Below are 24,029 nucleotides of genomic sequence, written 5' to 3'. Positions count from 1 at the left end.
GTTCATTAAAGTTAGGGTCAGATCGCTCCATGCATGAAGAATGTCTGCACTTTTTTTTTAAAAGTGGCATTTATTAGTTTTGGCAGAGTTAACTCTTCGTTCAAGAAATATATATCATACTAGTTAAATGCTGTTGTTTATCACTGCAATCTCTGCTCCAGTCACATAATTATTTTTATGGTTTATGCTGCCACCTAACTGGCATCTCGTTTGCATTTTGCAAATAACTGCTCTTGATTGCAAAACTTTAGGCTTGAAGTTTGGCTAAAGTTTAAGTTGAGTAACAGCAACTTTAAGTAGCTCCACCCACACTCTCCTCCTAATCATAGTTTCTCCATCAAATAACATATAATGCATTTGGAAATGCAGATTATTTAACAACATGACCATGAGTTCTGTCAACAGCACCCTGAGGCTGGGGACCTCTCCCTCTGCGGTAGTGCTGCTCATCTCTGGCCTGCTCCAGCTCCAGCTCCTTCCCTTTCAGCTCTTCCTGGAGCGAAGCGGTGCTGTGGAGACAAACAGCATCGTGAGCAACAAGCAGATGGCTGGAACAATGAGCGAGCGTGTAGGGCTGCTCATAAACAAACACCACATAAACATCCCACAGCAGCAAGCGACAAAGATAATATAAGAGGAGGTGGGCAGGAAGGGCTTATTGAGTCAGACTTTTATGTCTGCTAAAGGTTCATGGTCAGCTTTTTGCAGCATTTATTGAAGGAGATATGCTTTAATATTAGCGTATGTCAGCTTTTCCAATTGGACCAAATCTTACAGTTGCTTATTAGCATACACATTATTAACATATTGGCTGTTTGTAGTACTTTGTGGTAAAACACACATTCTGCATGGCCATATTCTAGTCCCCAATAGCATAGCAACAACTGCCTATTAATATAGTAGCAAAGCAGCAAAATTAGTAGTTTTAGAGCCAAAAGATGTAATAAATTTAGTCTTCAGAAAACATTTTTTTATTGGCTATTGTTGATTTTGTAAGCTCAAGAGCGCATTTGTGTATTATCAATGGTAGAAAATTATATAATTTTAAAAAGTTTACACCTTCACATTTCAAATCGAACAATTTAAAGTTAGTAATTAAAGTTCTCCATCCATTAAATTAAATAGCCATTGATCCTGAACTCTATTTACACATCTGAACATTAGCTTTCTCTCGCCACAAAGGATGCTCATTTCTTGTTAGTATTGATCTTGTACATAAAAGCCTTTAAAGCAGCTGCGTGTAAATCACGAGAAGAGGCGGAGAGAGCTCACGGGCTGGTGCTAATATTTTATGCTTTAAATAGTCTAAGTCAAGTCTTTGTTGTTAATCATATTTAATAAGCAGTATAAATTAATAGGGTGGATGATGGTTAGATGGGTATTGCAGTATTCTACTAAAATACTATATAATTTTTAATGTTTAATGTCAATATACTCTTACTAATTTAAACCAATATTCAATATCAACATATGGGTGAATGATTTGTCAATTAGTAATCAATTGATGCTATGGATAAACTATATCCTATTAATATGGTTTGATCTATTGTTTGTCACTTGATGAGTCATAAGTCCGCCAAGTGACTGGACTATAATATCAAACTACGCTGTATACTGATGAATGAACCAGCCGTGTCAGCAGGAAGTTAGTCGTTAGGCTATTAACACCCACCCACTAGAGACTCTCTCCAATTCACCCACAACCATAAAAATATACATTACCATTCAAAGATTTAAATTTTTTATTCATCAAGATTGGAAAATCGCATGAAAATTCAGCTCTGATCACAGGAATGAATTGTGTTCATTTTCTCCTGAGTTACGTCTTTACCATTTTGGCGATTATAATGCATTTTGCTTTGTGACACTCTCTAAAATGGCAGAAGATGCAAAAAGTATTCTTCTAGCGTAGCAAAACTGGATAGCGCATGGATTGTTTTACCTATGTTTCTGGACCTGGAATATTTCAGATGTGTTGCTGCTGTCTGAAGAGTCGATGCTCTCAGATTTCATTGAGATATCTAAATTTGTGTTCTGAAGTAGAATGAAGGAGTCTTACGAGTTTAGAACAACATGAGGTTAATGATGTGACAGAACTTTGTAAATTGGCCTTTAATAGCAGTGCATACATGCTGTAAATCAGCTAGTTATTAATTATTAGTGTTTACTAAAAAGTGTTGCTTCTGCTCACTGTATTACCTGCTGCATGTGTTCTGCATGGTCTGCTGCAGGAAATTACAGCTGTTGTTCTTGCATGTGATCCTCCACCGGTGCGGTACATCTTGCCTGCTCACTCTTTGTAGCTCCACCTCGTTCTATGGCGTCCAGCTGCCAGCGCAGACTGCCGTTTTCCTCCCTCCAGAGCACACGTCTGCCCAGACAGCACTGCTCTCAGACAGGAAAATGAGAGTGAGGCGGAAGTGACCTCGGATGAAGGAGTCTTTGGCTCATCTGTTGCATAGTAGGTTGGATTGACACTTTTATGCCTGGTAGATCACATTAACTCATCTGATTAAGCTAGTTAAGAATGGTTCCCCCCAAAATGAAAATGATCCATATTTTACTCACCCCCCCAAGCCATCTAGAGTGTATTGGCTTTTACAGTTTTTTAAAATTGATCCTGGCTCTTCCAGCTCTACAAATCGGAAAACTAACCTTCCGTCTCTGGGCGTTAACCTGCAGTGTCTTCTGAGTCAGATTCATGGGTTTGTAACAAAAATGTTTACATTTTAAGTTATAACTCAAATCACTGACTTCTTGCTTTGACCTCTTACCAGTGTATGTGTGAGCCTTGCGTTTCTGCTTCAGAAGACAGTTAACCCCCGGAGGCATATAGGTGGTTCCACGCTGGATATATATCTGATTTGTGGGCTTGGAAGAAGCAACATTTTTAAAAATTTTCGACTGTATTCGTCACAGAAAGAACAAAATCCTTAGCCACCTAGGATGACACTAACAGATGCAAGTAAAATCTTAGCTAATTTTAATTTTTGGTAGATATTCCTCTGCTATCCATATAGCTTAGACCAGTTTAACCGCTAAAGTGATATATTATGTCCTTTTTTTTACAACGTAATACAAGTCTCTTGTATTTCCCCAGCATGTGTCTGTGAAGCACAAATACCCTGAGACATTTTATTATACCTTTTTGGAAATTTTGAGTGGGAAGCAGACACACTCTGATTTTTGAGTGCCCGTGTCTTTAAATGCAAATGGCGGTTGATTCTGATTATCGCGTTTGTAATTATAGTCATTGTTTCTCGAAAAGCTTTTGATATCGGCTTTCACAAATTAAAAATGCAAAGAAAGCGAAATTACTAACCTGGGTTCTCATTCTTTAAGCTTACGAGTTACAGTCTGTAATGTCAGTGGTGGGACAGTTTGTTTTAGGTCTGTGCACAACCAGCAAGCGTGCCACAGCAAAATAAAATCCATATCTCTTGTTTTCAGTTACCATGTTTCCATGACATTCTCCATAGCATTTTGAACTGCTCACCCGCGCTGCTTCGCTTTGGCGAATGAAGTACAGGTGGCGGTAATATTATAATGGGATCCTTTGCAGCGTCACTGGGGCCGAGTCAGGCGTTGCGGTACATCTTTTTCACGTTTCTTTGGTTTGATGATGCACTGGGGACCTGACTGCAGCACTTAAAACCTGAAGAATGATTTCTGCGATATGTCAGTTTAATCAGTTCTCATTGACCTTAGTTTCTTCTAGTAGGGTGCAACGTATGATATGTTTGGCAATCACTACGCATCATAGTAGACAAGTTTGTAGCCTTGACTTTCAAGCAAGATCAGAAGCGCCTACGAGGCAGGCTTTAGAGCAAGCGTTGTGATTCCAGAGCAGAAATCGACTATGAAGTTTGCATAACAACTTGGTCACTGCTGTGTCAACAGAGAATCTCAACCATTAGATATTCCTTCCTGCCTTTGAAAATACTACTTTTATTGAGCCGGGCTTGTGTGCTGTGACAGGTCATGAAATGCTCGCCCAGACTCAGAATCCCTGACACTTCCTGCCGCCGTTCTCTGCGAGCAATATCGTTATAATCAAGTTGCTGTAAGATGCATGGGAGGAGAGTGTAATCACTCACGTTGATATCTCAGCACAGTGCTGTTGCCACTCCAAGGTTATCTGAAGGATGTAGAACACTCTGTTTGAATAAAGCTAATAAAAACAAGTGGTCAAGGAAGGCTGATTTGATCAGAGGCCAATGAGAGAAGCGTTGTGTTTATTTTCGTTATTTGTTTTCATCAGATCAAGAATTGATTAGGAATTATTATTAACCTTTTACTTTAATATGGGCCTTACTTTGCAAGTTCTATTTATTAGTTTATCTTCTTCTTCTTCTTCTTTTTCTTCGCTTATCGGGGCGGGTCGCGGGGCAACAGTCTAAAGGGATGCCCAGACTTCCCACCTCTCTGAACACTTCCTCCAGCTCTTCGAGAGGGTGCAGAGGCGCTCCCAGGCCAGCCGAGAGACATAGATCTCTCCAGCGTGTCCTGGGTCTTCCGAGGCCTCTTTCCGATGCAGGACATGCCGGAACCCTCCCTTGGGAGGCGTCCGGGGCATCGGAACAGATGCCAGGCACAGCTGTACTCTCCTCTCGATGTGGAGGAGCAGCGGGTCTGCTCAGAGCTCCTCCCGGGTGATGGGCTTCTCACCCCTATCTCTGAGGCGCCCAGCCACCCTACGGAAGGAAACTCATTTCGACGCTTGTATCCGAGATCTCATTCTTTGGTCATGACCCAAAGCTCATGACCATAGGTGAAGTAAGGCGAATCGACGGTAAATCGAGCCGCCTTGCGGCTCAGCTCTTTTTCTGACAGACCAGTACAGCGGCTGCATTGCTGCAGAAGCTGCACGATCCGCCTGTCAATCCCTCTCGTTCCATCAGCCCTCCTTTCGTGAGCAGAGACCCCAAGATACTTAAACTCCTCCACCTGGGGCAGGGCTCCCCACCAACCTGAAGGGGGCAAGCCACCCTTGTCCAGAGGCTGAGGACCAAGGCCTCAGACTTGGGGTGCTGATTTTTCATCCCCTGCACTTCACACTCCAGCTGCAAACCGCCCCAGCACTGTGAGTCTTGGCCAGATGCGCCAACAGAACAACATCTATGGCAAAAGCAGAGAAGCTATCTGGTCACCATTAGACCCCTCCGGCCGACTCGCTTCTAGAAATCCTGTCCCATAAAATAGCTGAACAGGACTGACAAGGCAGCCCTGTCGAGTCCAACGTAATGCGCAAGTCAGTCTGACTTAATGCAGCAATGCAGACCAAGCTCTGCTCTGATCATACAGGATTGGACAGCCCATGCAAAGACCTTACATATTCTGACACCCCCACAGGACACCGGAGCCGGTCGGGTACCTTCTCAAATCCACAAAACGCATGTAGACTGGTTGGGCAGAAACTCCAGGAACCCTCCAGCGTCTGGGAGAGGGTATGAAATGGTCAGTGTTCCCGCGTCCAGGCGGGGAAACCCGCATTGTTCCTCTTGAAGCCCGAGGTTCAGCTATCAGTGATTCTCTCTCAAGTGCCTAACAGACTTTCAGGGAGGCTGAGAAGTGTAGTCCCCTATGGTGGGCACACCTCAGTCCCCCTTCTTGAAAGAAGGAACCTGCCCATCCCAGTCAGAGCGCACCCGTCACGCGTGCTGCAGGCGTGTCAGCCAGACAGCCCCTGGCATCCAGAGACCTGAGGTATTCCGGGGCGGATGCCGTCCGCCCTGGTGCCTTGCCAGAGAGGCTTCTCAACCACCTCAGTGACCTCAGCTGGGGTATTGGTGAGTCCCCGGATCGGCCTCTGCTCCCTCAGTGGAGAGAGCGTGTTGTGGGATTGAGAGGGTCCTCAAAGTATTCCTTCCCGCCCCACCATGTCTGATCGAGTTGAGTTTCCCATCAGCACTACTGCTCACGGTGTGGCAGGGCACTGCTTTCCCTTTCTATGAGGCGTCAGACGGTTTGCCAAGACCTCTTTGGGGCGTTAAATGAAGTCATTTTCCGCAGCCTCCCGAACTCCTCCCGGAACCGAGTTTTTGCCTGCACAACCACCGGGCAACCTAAGCTTATTTTGGGTGCCTGTCGGCTGCTTCAGGGGTCCTGGAGCCAACCATGCCCGATAGGACTCCTTCTTCAGCAGCGGCATCACTTACTTCGGTGTCCACCATGGGTTGGGAGTTCACCGCCCACGACCACTTTGCGGGAGACTTTACCAACCACAGCTCCGGGCCAGCTCACGTCGACCAAGAGTAGAGAACATAGTCCATTCGGACTCAATGTCTCAGCCTCCCTGGGATCAGTCAAAGTTCTGCCGGGAGAAGGGACGAATCACCTGACAGGAGTCTCACTTGCTTGTTCCCAGCAGACCCTCACGATGCGTTTGGGCCTGCCGTCTGTCAGCCTCTCCGCCAGCGGATCCAACTCACCACCAGGTGGTGATCAGTTGACAGCTCCGCCTCTCTTCACCCGAGTGCTTGTCCAAGACATGTGGCCGGAGATCAGATGATACAACACAAAGTCGATCTTGACCTCAGCCTAGGGTGTCCTGATGCCAGTGCCTGGTGGACGCCTTGTGAACATGGGTGATTGTTATGGACAGACCCGTGCCTGGCACAGAATTCGCTCAACAGGCTACCACTCAGGTTTTAGATGGGACGTTCCTCCCAATCACGCCCCTCCAGGTGTCATAGCATCACCAACGTGGCGTTGAAGTCCCCAGCAGGCGATGAGTCCCCGGTTGCGAGCGCACCAGCACCCCTCCCAAGGACTCCAAGAGGCCGGAGTACTCTACACTGCCATTTGGCCCGTGGCCTGAATGACAGTGAGTCCTCCCCCCCAACCGTGCGCGGGGAGGCGACCTCTTGTCCACCGGGCAAACTCCAACACATGGCGGCTAAGCTGGGAGCTATGAGCAAGCCCACACCAGCCTGCCTCTCACTGCAGACCTTTTAGGTAAGCAGAAGAGTCCAGCCCCTTTGAGAAGATGGAGTTCAGAGTCAGAAAGCAGTGCGTGGAGGTGAGCCAGACTATCTCTAGCGGTATCTCTCAACCTCACGCAACAACTCGGCTCCTTCCCCAGAGAGGTGGCGTTCCATGTCCACAAACTAGATTCTGAGTCCAGGGGTTGGAGTTGTGAGGTCCCCGCCGACTGCTACCCAAACCCGGAGCACCGGCCCCTTACGGTCCCTCCTGCAGGTGGTGGGCCTGGGAGATGGCTGCTGTTTGAACTGGGCCCGGCCCGGTCGATGGGGCAGAGACCCGACCACCAGGCGCTACGCATGCCGGCCCGGCCCCAGGCCTGGCTCCATGGCGGGGCCCGGCTGCGCCATGCAGTGACGTCGCGACTCCATTCCAGGTCTTTTCCATAAAGAGTGTCATGGACCGCTCTTTGTCACAGCTTGTCACCTAGAGTGACCTGTTTGCCATGGAGACCCTACCAGGGGCATATAGCGAACAACTAAGATTTATCTAGTTGTTATCAACTATTACTTAGTTTATCTATTACGGTATTATAGACTGACAATGAATGAATTGTTGAAGTAGAAGATTTATGAATACTCGGTCCTAACACATGTGTGTTTCCAGTGCTTTGCAGATGAAAACTGCATTGGTTGGGATGTTGGCTGGCAGACATAGAAGATGTATTGTGAAGTTATGTGACATTGCAGTAGCCTTGAAAGCGCCGGATGAAATGGGTTAAAAGCGATAAACCGTCAGCTTTACACACCGTTTTTTCCTAGCATTTGTGTTACATTATGGCTGTAACGCCTGCTATTATTTGCAAATTAAATAAATAATAATGCGGTTGAGGGCTGGTGAGAAAAATACTGATTTATCTTTTTCACAAATTGTTATTTTATTTATAGATTATTATTTATTTATACACTTCTATTTCCAAGAATTGATGTCTATGTAAGATTTTTTTCAAGAACATATTTCTTTACAAGGGCGCATTAATTGATCAAATGGCCCGTTATGAGCATTTATGGTGTTTTCAAATAAATACTTTTGTACACCTATTTCTTATTAGCATGCATATTTCTAGAATACAGAGTATGCATGTATTTATTTTAATTATTTAGATATATTTGTTATGTATATATAAATACAAATGTATACATGCATTAGTAACTAGTATATATTAAGTATATTTATATAATATAAAATATATATAAAATATATATATATATATATATATATATATATATATATATATATATATATATATATATATATAAAATTAAAAACTAAATTCTAAACAGTGGGCTAGGAGAGAAAAATAATATGTTATTTGGGCCCTTAAAAATTAAACCTAATTATGTAGGCATTAAACAGATGTCTCTATGGCACTGCATTACATTCCTCTTATCCACCCATTAACAGTGACCTTTAAAGAAGATTTGTTCATTTTAAATGCACTGTACAGTCCCAACCAGTGTAAATGAACTAGATGTGGGCATGTTTTAGCCAGTCCCTGCCTCCGATATCCCTGTCAAATCCTTGATTATGATGGCCAGGTGGCTGATCCACAGGCCTACCCGTGTCCTCATTCTCATCTTTTGCAGGGTTTTCCTCCAAGTCTTCATCTGACATCTCTCATTTCCTCCTTCCTTATTATTCCATGATCTCTTCACTGTGAGCATTTCTCAGCTCTAATGGAGCACAGCACAGAAAATCAGAGCAAACACCAGCACACACACACACACACACACACACACCACATTGCTAAAGCTGCAATAGAGACCTTGAATGATTAAAGATTACATTTGCACACAGTACATTTCCTCTTCTCAGAAATTCTACAAGGACACACTTTATACTTCCATTTTTGTAAATCCCAGCAGTAACATATATATAACAATCACACACATACCAATGGAATGTTTTATTCTATTCTAATAATAATCTAATTTAACCTGGACACTTTTAACAGGATGAAAAAGCAGGCAATGATTTGGCAAACACAGGCCCAGTGATAGATTTCTTAGCAAAATACAACCCAGAGGGAGAAGCGGAGGCTCTGGCGTCTCAGTGCTAATGCAATGGTAGAGATTCATTTGTCTAGGTCTGAAATGGGTATTAAAAATCACATTACACAAACTTTGCAGCCCACTGATCCTCTGATAGCCATTATGAGGATCAGCACAAAGGAGCCGTTTAATGCCACCACTGTAAAAATCTTGCAGATCTGACTCTATAAAGGGCACATTTGAGCTTTGCTTTATCTGTGATTGAATACATTTTACTCTGGCACCGTGTTGCGGATCTTTCATCTGTTTCTTGAAAGCTGTAGTATCAGGGCCAGGCGGGCTCTGGGTTATTTTCTGATATCGTATTTCTCTCGAATTCTCCACATTATCATTTTACAGGGCTCCCACACCTTTTGACCAAAGGATATCCATTGCTTTTCACCAGTGGGTGTTTCCAGTCATTCTGGAAAACCAATGAGAGCTTTATAACTTTTATAAAGACTGCATTCGCTTAAAGCCATTTCTGGCCAACAAAATAAGAGAGACTGAGGCTATTAGTTACTCTTTCCTAAGGCCTATATCATATGTGTGTTTTAAGTCAAGTTTTATTTCTTTTCCAGCCATGATTGTGTATGTTGATTTTAAAAGAAGTATTTGGGCGTTTTTAAATATCGTTTGTAACTTTCCAAACTAAAGTCTAATATCATACAAAAAACAGCAACTAGTAAATAATAAACAACTATTTAGTTTTACTGTTGAGTAATTAAGTAAATGAAACCACATCATAGCAATAGCTTATTTTGGTCACACTTTTTTACAATAACTGTACACTATAAATCATTAGTTGTCGTTAGTAAATAGTCAATTTATCCTTTATATAGCATTGTTCCAACATTAATAGGCATTAGCAAGCGGTTTATAAATGCAGCTATAAATGTTTTTGTTCTTGAAACATATGTTTAATAATTGTGTTTTATGCTTTATTAACAGTGCATTTATAATTTCTGCATTACCAGTTTATAGAATCCATTTGAAAAGTGTAATCAAATGATTAATAAACTATTTAAATGTACATTTGTAATTTTTTGAACCACGATAATAGTTTGTCAGTATGCTAATAAATGCTTTATTAACATATATTCCTGCTCCAATTAGTGTTTAAGTCAAATGATTATAAAATATTCCCAGTGAATTTACATGTAGTCATCTATTTGTGTGAGATGATTTATACCTTGTAAAGCATTTACAAAAGAGATTTAAGGCTAGATTTATCTTCCAGAGCAGACAGTTAAACAACACCAAGATGCAAATTAAAACTATAGGCATAAAACTGTACGCAGTAAAAACATTTAAAATAAATCTCTAATTTTCATAGAAAAGAAATCTTAAAAAACATTCTGGAGTTGTGTATCCCTCTCTATTGTATTTGTTTATTTACTCTATTAGGAAGATATCTGAGCCTTCCTTGTAAAGATATGCTTATGAATAAAGGGCAGGGCATTTATAGTTTATAGTATATTTACTAATGACTATTCATGATAGGATGTGCTTTATAAAGGATGAACTAACTATTTACTTATGCTCACCCTAATGATTCTTAGTGTAATTGTGTACAAGTGTTTTAAATGTTAAGCTTTTTTTAATATGCGATTCTTGCTATTATGAAACCTTTTAATTGTTACATAGTAAAAGAATAAAATAAATTGCTTCAAATAACTTGTTACCCTGCTGCCTAATAATGTTTGATCAGCTAAAATACTCCTATTTCAATTGACACAAGAGAAAAATTTGTAGGCAGCAGGTAACATAGGTCAATTCAAGTTGCAATTAACAGCAATTTTTTTACAGTGTAGTAAGGTAGTTGTTACATTTAGGTGTTGGGTTGGGTGATAAACAGCCAATATTTTTAATAATACATACTAATAAGCAATTGGTTAATATTGACAGTGCAGTTTATCATGTAATTGCTACTAAAAAAACTCCTTCTAATTGTGTTGTTGATTTTATTTTATCGTTTATTTGTCATGTTACATATTTCATGGGCTCATGGGTATTTAATAAACTCTTATTTAGAAAAGAAAGAAAGAAATGTTCAAAGTGTTCAACTAGCCTCTGCCTCTTTATTTTAAGGCTGAGCAAGCAAAACTATAACATTCAAACTCTGCCTTGTATAATCATTTAATATATCTGACAAATCCACAGCGGTGCTACAAAACAACACCAATAAAAACACTAGCACTGCAGGGTGGCATCTCAGCCCGACTTTCACTTCTCACTTCCAGAGACTCTGCCTGCGCTGATGCCTCTTGGCGACTGTGAACTGATGGAATCCTTTCATAGACTTGACTTAAAAACCGTTAATCAGCCACAGTCAGTGTATTTCTAGACTAGGTTTGGGCCTCCATCACTGCTCATGATATACAGTCGTGGAAAAAGTCAGTGGCTGGAGGAAAGACTGCAGCTGGAGTCTATCACCAGCCAAAGGGATTTTTATATTTCAAGGTTCATTAGGTATTCTGTTTTAGCTAACATCAATTTTGCATACCGGTGACGTTCCATATTATGAATGTGGATTCCATAATGTGCATTCCAGAATTCAGGGATTTCTATGCATCGTTTTTATTGCATAGGAACATTTGGAGTTAACCGCACCTCACTTTTCCTTCCTCATGGAACCACAATTCAAATTGGATGAGTTATTAACAATTAATTCCAGGCTAATCACTGATGAGCATCATTATAATCCTGCCAGTATCTGTTGCCATGGCAGCAATGGAAGTTCTTTCTAGTGCAATTTTGAAGGCTCTGCTGCGAAAAGAGCAGAGAAGCTAGAAAACTGGGATTTTTTTTTTTTTTTTTTTGCTGTGCGAGACCTGATCCCAGCCTGTGAAAGCCACAAGATACACTGCCATATAGAGCTGCCGTGTCAGTGTACCATGTAGAGCAGGGTCTCAAACTACCACATTGCCTGGGGGCCCCTAAGCTAGGCAGGTTCTCCTTCAGAAAATTCCAACAACCACACATTTAAATATATGTTATATAGTAGTAAATATTGATTTAATATACTTTGGCTTTTAAATGCATGGGGCCTACCTTTGGAAAAAACAAGATTATATACTGTAGTATGTTTTGGAAACATGTTTATACTGGTCTAGGCAAGTTATGAGCTGGTCAATTTGGTTTAAATCTAAGAAACTGATCAGGACCAGTTCATAACTAGCTTATAACCATCTCAGGACCAGCCCCATGACCGTGAGACCCAGCTGCCATGCTTTGGCTTATACCTAACAGAAAGCATATACTGTTTCCTTTTCCAAGCAGGGAAATTATGGTAAACTTGGTTTGTAGTAATAAAGCAGCCCATAGTTTCAGAACCCCTGATGTAAATTCATGTCAAAGGAAAAGAAATACCAACCTACGCACTGCTTTGCCGATGTCTATGTTTCTTGCGCTCGCTTTTTGAGAAATGGTCCCATGCCTTTTGCCTGGTGGCAGTGAACACAGCCGTAATCTGCTCCAGCTTTGGTAGGTAAGGAAGTCAGACAAGACAGGCCATTTATGTAGAGGCTCAGCATCTGCATCAGCAATCAGGCAGCATCAGGCCACCATGGCACTTCTCTGAGGGAAGCCTGAATCTGTGTCTGTAGTACCCATCTCATTAGCTGCTGTTTTAGTTCCTTGGACTGAGAAGGCAGCAGTCTACAATGATGGATTTTCTGGAAAGTTCTAATAAAGTACTGAGTGTTTGATGTCAAACATTGATTGAGGATTTAGCTCAGATTGGAGTGCGTGTACAGTTTTATTTTGGCATTGGTGATGGATTTGCGCTAAATTTGAGATTTGGACCAATTGTAAACTGTTGCCTGCTATTTATTAATTTGACCGTCTACAATTTAGTAAACAATTGTACCATCGCCGTCTGCACAGACTGCAGCAGCTCTAAAATGCATTTTCTCTTATTTCATGCTAGAATGGTCTCTACCAATGTCTTTCTGTCAAGCCGCCAATTACAAAGCTCCATCACACATATTCATTCGAGGCAAATTACATTTCTTTGTTTGAGCTGGGATATTGGCTTCTCACCTGTCCGGGCTGCAAAAAAAAAGGATAGTGAATCTTGTATTGGCCTGCCTTTAAGTTAAGTTGAACATCTCCATCACCGCTGTAACCTTGGTCAGAGTGCTTCCACTGAGACTGTACTTGCAGGGCCCTTCTATGGGCTATTATTCTACTCATCACACTGACATAGGCAGCTGAGTCTCAATGCAGTCATATGTCCTAGTGTGCATTTTGTGTAGTGTGTATCTGCCCAGTGATGTCTTGTAGATGAAGTATGGGGAGACACTGTGGCTCTGTTCCACGGCTAGTGAGCTGCCTTGCTTTCTAGCAATGACCAAACTGAAACAGAACCTTGTAAATAAGGGACTATTAGTGTTTAAATGCAACAGTGTCCCTATTAAGCTAAAAGCTAAAACAAACTGCATCAGTGGCATAATATGTTGTTATAAAGTTAGTAGGCGTTAGCTTTAGAAAATGTTCCCAAAAATCTCTGCCGCTAATCTTACTGTGTTGTGTATAATAAAGGCGCAGTTATGAATTATCTACGGAGTGAATAATTTTGGGCTTGAGCATTTAACATTTTAGAGCGCGGTTCTGGTTCAGTGTTGTTTTAAGGCCTGTCTGTGAGACCTCTAAAAGGACTGTATAAAATGATGACATAGTTCACAGTGCTCTGTGAATACAGTCAAGAGACAAAGATAACTTCAGCTACATTAGCCATGCAGTTTCCATTTCTGTAGGAAATGGCTGGATTTGAACATGAAATTTCACAGATGCAGCAAGATGGATTTTTGTCCATCATGGCATTATCTTCTTCGTAGAAGAATATATGTATTGCTTTAATAATGCCTACCTTTAAAACCTCACCTGTGAAGTGTTATTATAATGCTGCCTATGTAGGCAGCTCTCTGGGATTTTGGAACCAGAGCCTGTCTATACTTGTCTGTACAGTTGGGTGGATTCTGGCATGCAAATACATACTACAGGCAGTACAGTCATATCCAAGATGAGCAAAAAAAAAAAGTCCAACGTCAGATCAGGGCCCCAGGCCCACTTAGAATAATATATCATCTTGCTCAGTGCAAAGGATGAAGCGGTTGTCATGGCAGCACTAGATGAAAATCTCATAGTAACCAGTTAGGGTACCGACAGTGAGAGCGGGAGGTATCTTCATTGTGAGAATGGCAGGCAGAGAATTCTTAAAGTGTTCTTTGGCCAGCTCCATGTCTCCTCCTCGTGCTGAGCTTTTCTGCGTTCATTAAGTGCGCGTGGCTGTTTGCTGACTGGATCATGAAATGAAATGATTAAGCGTACGTTTCTTTGCGCCTCTCTGTCGTCCGCGTGAACAGCACACGCCGTTGCCTCGCTGAACGTATCATCTGGAGAAATGAATAAAGCTATCATTTTACTTCATCTAGCATGACAGAGACTGCTGTAACACTCATTCTGCAGGCTGCGACCATCCGGATTCAAACTCCCGCCCCCACCCCGCAGAGACACACATTTTGAATTCTAACTTCTCTCAGCTTTGATCCTTGGTTCGTGGATCTTTAATATATGGAACCTTTCCAACTGAACTCTTTGCTGTGAAAATGGTTCTTTAGATTATTAAAAAAAAATGTTCTTCACGCTAGAAAAAGAAAAATAGATAATGAGGAAAATAGCTCTTCTAAGAGCTTTTAGAAAGGTTGTTAGGGAACCTAAAATAGTTCCTATTACTTCGCTGCAAAAATCTCTTTACGAAACCTTTGTGTACTAGAGCCTCAGCCTTCCCGTCCTCACATCAAATGCTCTGAAGAATCTAAAATGGAACTGGTGCAGGTGACTTACAAAAAAGGCATGAAATGTCAATTCAGCATCCTTATTACATTTGTAGTACATACAACCTGAATTCGGAAAGGTTGGGACATTTTATTTCAATTTGGTAAAAATTAAACTAAAGACTTGTCAGCAGTTTCATACTGCTTATATATATGTAATAACCTCAGCGGCTTTCTATAAGCACCACTAGACTACCCCTAGCTAGTTTTAAATTCAAATCTCCTCAAACTACACATCCGGCCTACATCCTCCCCTTCACACTTCAAATCTCTCCTCCAATACTTCACATAAACTCAACCTTCAAACTGAATCTCTTTTGAACTACTCAAGCATTAAAACACAAGACTTATAACCTTCACAATTCAAGACTTTTGCTACACTTCCAGGCGAGTTGCCTTTTTTTAGATACAGTAGTAAATGTGATTTTAATGATTACTTTTGCCACCTCTAGTGAGAAAAATGATCGGTGAGATGCTACTAATGCAGCTAAACTCTAACTTTGGGCCTCATTTGAGACTCTTTCCCTCGTTGTCTTTTTGTATTGGACAGGCATCATCTCATCAGTGTTGTTCAGTCAGGCTGCATCGTCGTAAACTAACCCTGCATTTTTTCTGTCCTGAAAACATGAAATTATATGTGATTTCAGCCTGAGTAGCTGAGACATGAGGCATTGGTGTGGCCTCTCTAGCTTCAGTAATCTGCTCCCTGTGGACCCGTGTGAAATACATTACTGGAGGTGGAAGAATAATTGAATTTTTGCCACAAAGTCGGTGCAGTAGGGCTGGCAGCAAATTGATCCCTTCCTTAATAGGATCTTATTGCGGAAACAACATCCCATCTCGTCCATTGCACTTCTCTCGTCATAACCCGTCTCACCACAGCATAACGATTCCATTAGCGGAGAATGACATCTGAGAGATGTATCAGTATACGAACCTCCTTAAAGATGTACTCAACTCATTTTAATTTAGATTTAGTTTGATATCCATTTTAGCCCTTTTTCAATTAAATAGATGTTATTCCCGTCACGATTGGCAAGACCAGGACTCTGGCGCTCGAGATCAAGAGCAGGTATGTATTGAGTGGCACTCAGCTTTATGGTGAGAAATTCTGTTCTCGACCCTGCGGAGCAGAAATGCCATCTGGCGAGAATAAAAATAATTTTCCTGATCAAATGAGCCTGCTCACTGCCAATCTCACGTCTAATGAGAGGCTCCACGAGCGTACCAAATGTAAAATCTCCACACTCTCCTTGGAAATTCCCAGCATTCGGTCATCCGACCTCTCTCCGTAACTCAGACACTATGCCATTCACCCGCTGCAGTTCGAGTAAAGCGTCAGTTGCTAGTCGGAGGAAATTAGCTTTGTTTTAAACGCCGGCTCATATTAATTTTCCATGAAAGCGTAATGTGGCAATGAGGCATTTACTTGCCAGCGTTAACAGAGGCTGTTTGGATAGATAGCATTAAAGTGTTTCCAAAATGCAAGAGCGGAAAGCAGCAATGGATAGAATTAAGAGTCAATAGTTTAAAAGAAGCTGAAGAAACGTAGATTTGAGGATAGAGAAACAGGTTATTCATATGAAAAGGGCCTTTTAATTTAAAGTGTCTTATTTTTTGGACAGTTTTGATCTTCTAGTCAAGATTCTGTTTAAACACTGCACTATAATTTGCTCGCGCCATCAGTGTCTAATAGGTAATATGTTCATTTCAGAAACCTTATTTTCACTTAATGTATTATAAGGCATTATCTTATGAATGACAATTTTTTTAAGATTTGAGAAGTACAGTACAGTGCAAACTCTGTTCAAGCATTTCAAAAAGCTGACATTATTAATCGAACTACACAAATAAATTCATATTTTCATGATTTTTATAATAAAATTAATAATAAGCAATATAATTTTCTATTTCAGTTGATTTTCACGTTTATTTCTTTGTTAACTATGTCCTTGATGTTATATTTCTTATTAATTGGTGATATTGTTTACTAATGTATATGTAGAATTGTACATATAATTGTACATATATTAATATTCTGATGGGATCATTCGCCATTTTATTGTAAAATATTTAATTAGATAATTATATAGTTTTAATAAACAATGAAATGAATTACCTTTTTTGTGCAAGGTAATGTACAATTGCTGTTTAATAGTGAGTTTTCGTATTTGTGAATGAAAATCAGGGTCTGAGAATTAAAACTATATAATTATCTAATTAAACATTTTACACAAATGGCGAATGATCCTTAATCGTAACATTAATATATGTACAATTATATGTACAATTCTACATATACATTAGTAAACAATATCAATTAATTAATAAAACATGTTCATCAAGGACATAAAGTTACAATAAAGAAACAAAACGTAAAAAAAATCAACTGAACAGAAAATTTATATTGCTTATTGTCAATTTTTTTATTATGTAAAAATCATGAAAATATGAATTTATTTTGTGTAGTTCGCATTCATAACATGTCGCTTTGAAATTAGCTTTAGCGAGAGTTTGCATTGTACTGTACTTCTCAAATCTTAAAAATGTCATTTATGTAAGATAATGCTCATAATACATTATGAAAAAAAGGTTTCTGAAATGGAACAGTATAGCTACCGTATTAGACACTGATGGCGTACAAATTATATGCAGTGTTTAAACAGAATCTCTTGACTAGAAGATCAAAAACTGTCCAAAAATAAGACACTTTAAATTAAAAGGCCCTTTTTCATATGAATACCCTGTTTCTCTCATCCTCAAATCTGGCCGTTCTTCAGCTCTTTTTTAAACTATTGACTCTTAATTCTATCCATTGCTGCTTTCCGTCTCTTGCATTTGGAAACACTTTAATGCTATTCATTCAAACAGCCCCTGGTTAATGCTTTCTGGCAAGTAAATGCTCATTGCCACATTACGCTTTCATGGAAAAATTAATATGAGCGATGTTTAAAACAAAGCTAATTTCCCGACCATAACTGACGCTGACTGAATTGGCAGTAGCGGGGTGGCTTACATAGTGTCTGAGTTACGGAGAGGTCGGATGACTGAATGCTGGGAATTTCGCGGGAGAGTGTGGAGATTTTACATTTGCATTGCTCGTGGAGCCTCTCATTAGACGTGAGATTGGCAGAGCAGGCTCATTTGACTGTGAAAATTATTTTTATTCTCGTCAGATGGCATTTCTGCCCGAGGGTCGGGAGAATTCAATTTCCTTTAATTAGCTGGGAAGTTTGAGTGCCACCTTAATAACATACCTGCTCTTGATCTCGAGCGCTCAGAGTCCCTTGGGTCTCTTGCCAACCGCACGCGGGAATAACATCTATTTAATTGAAAAAGGGCTAAAATGGATATCAAATCTAAAATTCAAATTAAATGAGTTGAGCACATCTTTTAAGGAGGTTCGGTATAATTGATACATCTCTCGTGATGTCATTCTCCCGCTTGGCTTGAAATCGGTTATGCTGTGGTGAGACGAAGCAGTGAGTCTGGTGAGAAGTGCACGGACGCAGGGGATGATGTTGTTTCCGTGCACAGGATCTCATTAAGGAAGGGATCGAATTTGCTGCCAGCCCTACTGCACTGACTTTGTGGCAAAATTCAATTATTCTTCCAATTTCAGTAATGTATTTCACACGGGTCCACAGGGAGCAGATTACTGAAGCTTGGGAGAGGCCACACTCAATGCCTCATGTCTCAGCTACTCAGGCTGAAATTACACTTCATGTTTAGACAGGAAAAATGCAGGGTTAGTTACTGATTTACGAGCCGTGACTGAACACACTGATGAGATGATGTTCTTGTCCAATACAAAAAGACAACGCAGGGAAAGAGTCTTCAAATGAGGCCCTAAAGTTAGAGCCGTAGCTTAGCATTTAGTGTAGCATCTCACCGATCATTTCTTTTTTCTCAATAGAGGTGGCAAAAGTAATCATTAAAATCGCATTTACTACTGTATCTAAAAAAGGCAACTCTCGTCTGGAAGTGTAGCAAAGTCTTGAATTGTGAAGGTTATAAGTCTTGTGTTTTGAATGCTTGAGTAGTTCGGAAAGAGATTCGAGTTTGAAGGTTGAGTTTATGTGAAGTATTGGGAGGAGAGATTTTGAAGTGTGAAGGGAGGATGTAGGCCGGATGTAGTTTGAGGAGATTTGAATTTTAAAACTTAGTTTCTAGGGTGTTCTAGTGGTGCTATAGAAAGCCGCTGAGGTGGTTACTACACAGGATATACAGTATGAACTGCTGGACAAGTCTTTTAGTTTTAATTTTTATTCAAATTGAAATAAATGTCCCAACCTTTCCGGAATTCAGGTTGTATGTAATACAATGTATTAAGGATGAATTTACATTTCATGCCTTTTTTGTAAGTCAACCTGCACCAGTTCCATTTTAGATTTTTCGAGCACATTTGATGTGAGGACGAAGGCTGAGGTTTAGTACACAAAGGTTTTCAAAGAGATTTTTGCAGCGATGCAATAGAACTATTTTAGGTTCCCAACAACCTTTCTCTAAAAAGCTCTTAGAAGAGCTATTTTCCTATTATCTATTTTTCTTTTTTTCTAGCGTGAAGAACATTTTAATAATCTAAAGAACCATTTTCTACAGTAAAGAGTTCAGTTGAAAGGTTCCATAGGTATTAAAGATCCTTAATGGAACCAAGGATCAAAGCTTTAGAGAGAAGTTAGAATTAAAAATGTGTCTCGTGTAAGGGAGTTTGAACTGGCTTTGTCGAGCCTGCAGAATGAGTGTTACAGCAGTCTCTGTCATAAGCAGATGAAGTAAAAATGACAGTTTTCCTTATTCATTTCTCCAGATGATAACAAGTTCAGCGAGGCAACGGCGGTGCTGTTCACGTGGATCGACAGAGGCGAGGTGAACCGACGCTCGGCGAATCATTTCTACTCTATGATCCAGTCAGCAAACAGCCACGTGCGGCGCCTAATGAACGAGAAAGCTCAGCACGAGGAGGAGATGGAGCTGGCCAAAGAACACTTTAAGAATTCCCTGCTTGCCATTCTCACACAATGTAAGATACCTCCTGCCTTCACTGTTTGTATCCCAACTGGTTACTATGAGATTTTCATCTAGTGTTGCCATGACAACCGCTCATCCTTTGTACCGAGCAAGATGATATAGCCGTCCTTAAGTGGGCTCAGTCTCTGATCTGATTGTTGGACCTTTTTTTTTTTGCTCATCTTGATATGACTGTACTGCCTGTAGGAGTGTATTTGTATGTCAGAACCACCTAACTGTAACAGACAAGACATAGGCTCTGTTCCAAAACCTAGAGAGCTGCCTACATAGGCAGCATTATAAGGCATCACAGGTGAGGTTTTAAAAGGTAGGCATTATTAAAGCCAACACATATATTCTTCACGAAGAAGACAATGCCATGATGGACAAAATCCATCTTAAGCTGCATCTGTGAAATTTCATGTTCGAAATCCAGTCATTTCCATAGAAATGGAAACTGCATGGCTAATGTAGCTGAAGTTATCTTTGTCTCTGACTGTATTCACAGAGACCAGAACTATGTCATCATTTTTATGCTGTGTCCTTTTTAGAGGTCTGCACAGGCCTTAAAACAACACTGAACCAGAACCGTGCCTAAATGTTAATGCTCAAGCCCAAAAACATTCACTCCGTGTATAATTCATAACTGCGCCTTTATTATACACAACACAGTAAGATTAGCGGTTAAGAGATTTTTTGGGAACATTTTCTAAAGCTAACGTCTACTAACTTTATAACAACATATTATGCCACTTATTTTGTGTTTGTTTTAGCTTTTAGCTTTTAACAGGGGACACTGTTGTATTTAAACACTAATAGTCCCTTATTTACAAGGTTCTGTTTCAGTTTGAATGCCGTTAGAAAGCAAGGCAGCTCACTAGCCGTGGAACAGAGCCACAGTGTCTCCTACACGATTCACAAGACATCACTGCAGATATACACTACACAAATGCACACTAGGACATATGACTGCATTGAGACCTAGCTGCCTATGTCAGTGTGACAGTAGACATAGCCCATAGAAGGGCCCTGGGTAAGTACAGTCTCAGTGGAAGCACTCTGACCATATAGCAGATGTGGAGATGTTCAACTTAACTTAAAGGTAGGCCAATACAAGATTCACTCATCCTTTTTTTGCAGCCCGGACAGGTGAGAAGCCAATATCCCAGCTCAAACAAAGAAATGTAATTTGCTCGAATGAATATGTGTGATGGAGCTTTGTAATTGGCGGCTTGACAGAAAGACATTGTGAGACCATTTGTGCATGAAATACTAAGAGAAAATGTATTTTAGAGTTGTTGTAGTCTAAAGACGATGATGGCATAATTGTTTACTAAATTGTAGACTTGGTCAAATTAATAAATAGCAGGCAACAGTTTACAATTGGTCCAAATCTCAATCCTAGCGCAAATCCATCACCTAATGCCAAAATAAAAACTGCACACGTACCCAATCTGAGCTAAACTCTCAATCAATGTTTGACATCAAACACTCAGTACTTTATTAGTACCTCTCCAGAAAATCCATCATTGTAGACTGTTGCCTTCCTCAGTCCTAAGGAATTGAAACAGCAGCTAATGAGATGTAAGTACTACAGACACATTCAGGGCCTCTCAGAGAAGTGTTGCGAGGGTCCTGATGCGCCTGACTGCTAAGCGCAGATGCTGAGCTCTACATAAATGGCTTGTCTTGTCTGACTTCCTTACCCACCAAAGTTGAGCAGATTACGGCTGTGTTCACCGCTGCCACCAGGCAAAAGGCATGGGACCATTTCTCAAAAGCGCAGCGCAAGAACATAGACATTTGGCGAAAGCAGTGCGAGGTTGGTATTTCTTCTCCCCTTTGACATGCTGACTCTACATCAGGGTCTCAAACTATGGGCCAAGCTTTGTCACTACAAACCAAGTTTCACTATACCCTGTTGAAAAAGGAAACAGTATATGCTTGTTAGGTATGTTTTGAAGCATGGCAGCTGGTCCTTAGTTGGTCATAAGCTGGTCCTGAGATGGTTATAAGCTAGTTATGAACTGGTCCTGATCAGTTTCTTAGATTTAAACCAAATTGACCAGCTCATAACTTGCTCAGGACCAGCATAAACATGTTTCAAAACATGTCTAAGCAGCATATAATCTTGTTTTTTTCCCAAAGGGGTAGGCCCTAATGCATTTAAAAGCTAAAGTATTGCACCAATATTTACATTATATAACATACATATTTCAAATGTGTGGTTGCTGGTTCTCTGAAGGAGAACCCTGCCTAGCTAGGGGCCCCCAGGTAATGTAGTTTGAGACCCTGCTCTACATGGTACACTGACACGGCAGCTCTTTATATGGCAGTGTATCTTGTGGCTTTTCATTGTACAGACTTGTGGGCCCTCACACAGCAAAAAAAAAAAAAAAAAAAAAAATCCCAGTTTTCTAGCCTCTGCTCTTTCGTGCAGCAGAGCTCTCTTTGAAATTGCCACCTAGAAAGAACCTCCATTGCTGCCATGGCAACAGATACTGGCAGGATTATAATGATGCTCATCAGTGATTAGCCTGAATTAATTGTTAATAACTCATCCAATTTGAATTAGGTCTCCATGAGGAAGGAAAAGTGAGGTGCGTGTTAACTCCAAATGTTCCTATGCAATAAAAAAACCAATGCATAGAAATCCCTGAATTCTCTGGAATGCACAATATGGAATTTCCATATTCATAATATGGAACGTCACCGGTATGCAAAATTGATGTTAGCGCAAACAGAATACTCAATGAACCTTGAAATATAAAAATCCCTTGCTGGTGATAGACTCCAGCTGCAGTCTTTCCTCCAGCCATCAGACTTTTTCCACGACTGTATATCATGAGCAGTGATGTGAGGCCCGAAACCTAGTCTTAGAAATACACTGACTGTATTGATTAATTGCTTTAAGTCAAGTCTATGAAAGGATTCCATTTCAGTTCACAGTCGCCAAGAGGTAAGGCATCAGCGTTGTGGCAGAGTCTCTGGTGCTGTGAGAAGTGAAAGCCGGTTGAGATGCCACCCCTGTGAAAAGGTGTTTTTATTGGTGTTGTTTTGTAGCACCGTTTGTGGATTTGTCAGATATATTAAAATGATTATACAAGTACAGAGTTTGAATGCTATATAGTTTTTGCTTTGCTCAGCCTTAAAATAAAGAGGCAGAGGCTAGTTGAACACTTTTGAACATTTCTTTCTTTCTTTCTAAATAAGAGCCTAGTTAAACATTTCATGAGCCCATGAAATATGTAACATGACAAAACAAACGATAAAATAAAATCAACAACATACTAGTTGAGTTTTTTTTAGTAGCAATTAAGTATGATAACCAATTGTCAATATTAACCAATTGCTTATTAGTATGCGTATTATTAAAAATATTGGCTGTTTATCACCTAACCCAACACCTAAATGTAACAACTACCTTACTACACTGTAAAAAAAAAAATTGTTGTTGACTACAACTTGAATTGACCTGTTACCCCCTGCTGCCTACAAATTTTTTCTTGTGTCACCCTGAAATAGGAGTATTTTAGTTGACTAAACATTATTAGGCAGCAGGGTAACAAGTTATTTGAAGCAATTTATTTTATTCTTTTACTATGTAACAATTAAAAGGTTTGTTAATAGCAAGAATCGTACATAAAAAGCGAACATTTAAAACACTTTGTAGTAATAACACACTAAGAATCATTAGGTGAGCATAAGTAAATAGTTAGTTCATGCTTTATAAAGCATGGTCCCATCATGAATAGTCATTAGTAAATATACTATAAACTATAAATGCCTCGTTCTTTATTCATAAGCATATCTTTTACAAGGAAGGCTCAGATATCTTCCTAACAGAGCAAATAAACAAACACAACAGAGAGGGATACACAACTCAGGAATGTTTTTTAAGATTTCTTTTTCTATGAAATTAGAGATTTATTTAAAAAATTTTATCAAGTGTACAGTTTTACAGTTTAATTTTTGCATCTTGGTGTTGTTTAACTGTCTGTTTGGAAGATAAACGAGCCTTTAAATCTCTTTGGTAAATGCTTTACAAGGTATAAATCATCCTCACACAAATAGATGACTATTAAGGCAACTACTAAATATTTTACAACTACTTGACTTAAACACGAATTGGAGCAGGAATATATGTTAATAAAGCATTTATTAG

At 40.2% G+C, this 24,029-nt stretch overlaps 2 protein-coding genes across 2 annotated transcripts in view; both read left to right on the top strand.

Moving 5' to 3' along the window:
* The window catches only part of LOC122351418 (dnaJ homolog subfamily C member 15-like), a 217,026-nt gene that overhangs the window by 36,327 nt on the left and 156,670 nt on the right, over positions 1 to 24,029 (top strand). The gene's annotated exons all lie outside the window — the stretch shown is intronic.
* The window catches only part of LOC122351399 (ecto-NOX disulfide-thiol exchanger 1-like), a 33,757-nt gene continuing 15,311 nt past the window's right edge, over positions 5,584 to 24,029 (top strand). Inside the window, exons 1-6 of the mRNA XM_043248462.1 lie at positions 5,584 to 5,725; positions 5,822 to 5,965; positions 6,101 to 6,254; positions 7,085 to 7,337; positions 19,643 to 19,877; positions 21,580 to 21,686. Coding sequence (XP_043104397.1) covers positions 5,584 to 5,725; positions 5,822 to 5,965; positions 6,101 to 6,254; positions 7,085 to 7,337; positions 19,643 to 19,877; positions 21,580 to 21,686 — 1,035 coding nt within the window. The remainder of the gene's footprint in view (positions 5,726 to 5,821; positions 5,966 to 6,100; positions 6,255 to 7,084; positions 7,338 to 19,642; positions 19,878 to 21,579; positions 21,687 to 24,029) is intronic.

This window comes from Puntigrus tetrazona, chromosome 9 (assembly GCF_018831695.1).
Source record: "Puntigrus tetrazona isolate hp1 chromosome 9, ASM1883169v1, whole genome shotgun sequence".
Lineage (NCBI taxonomy): Eukaryota > Metazoa > Chordata > Actinopteri > Cypriniformes > Cyprinidae > Puntigrus > Puntigrus tetrazona.
The sequence above is the reverse complement of the archived record's forward strand: the minus strand, read 5'-3'. Positions and strand labels throughout refer to the sequence as shown.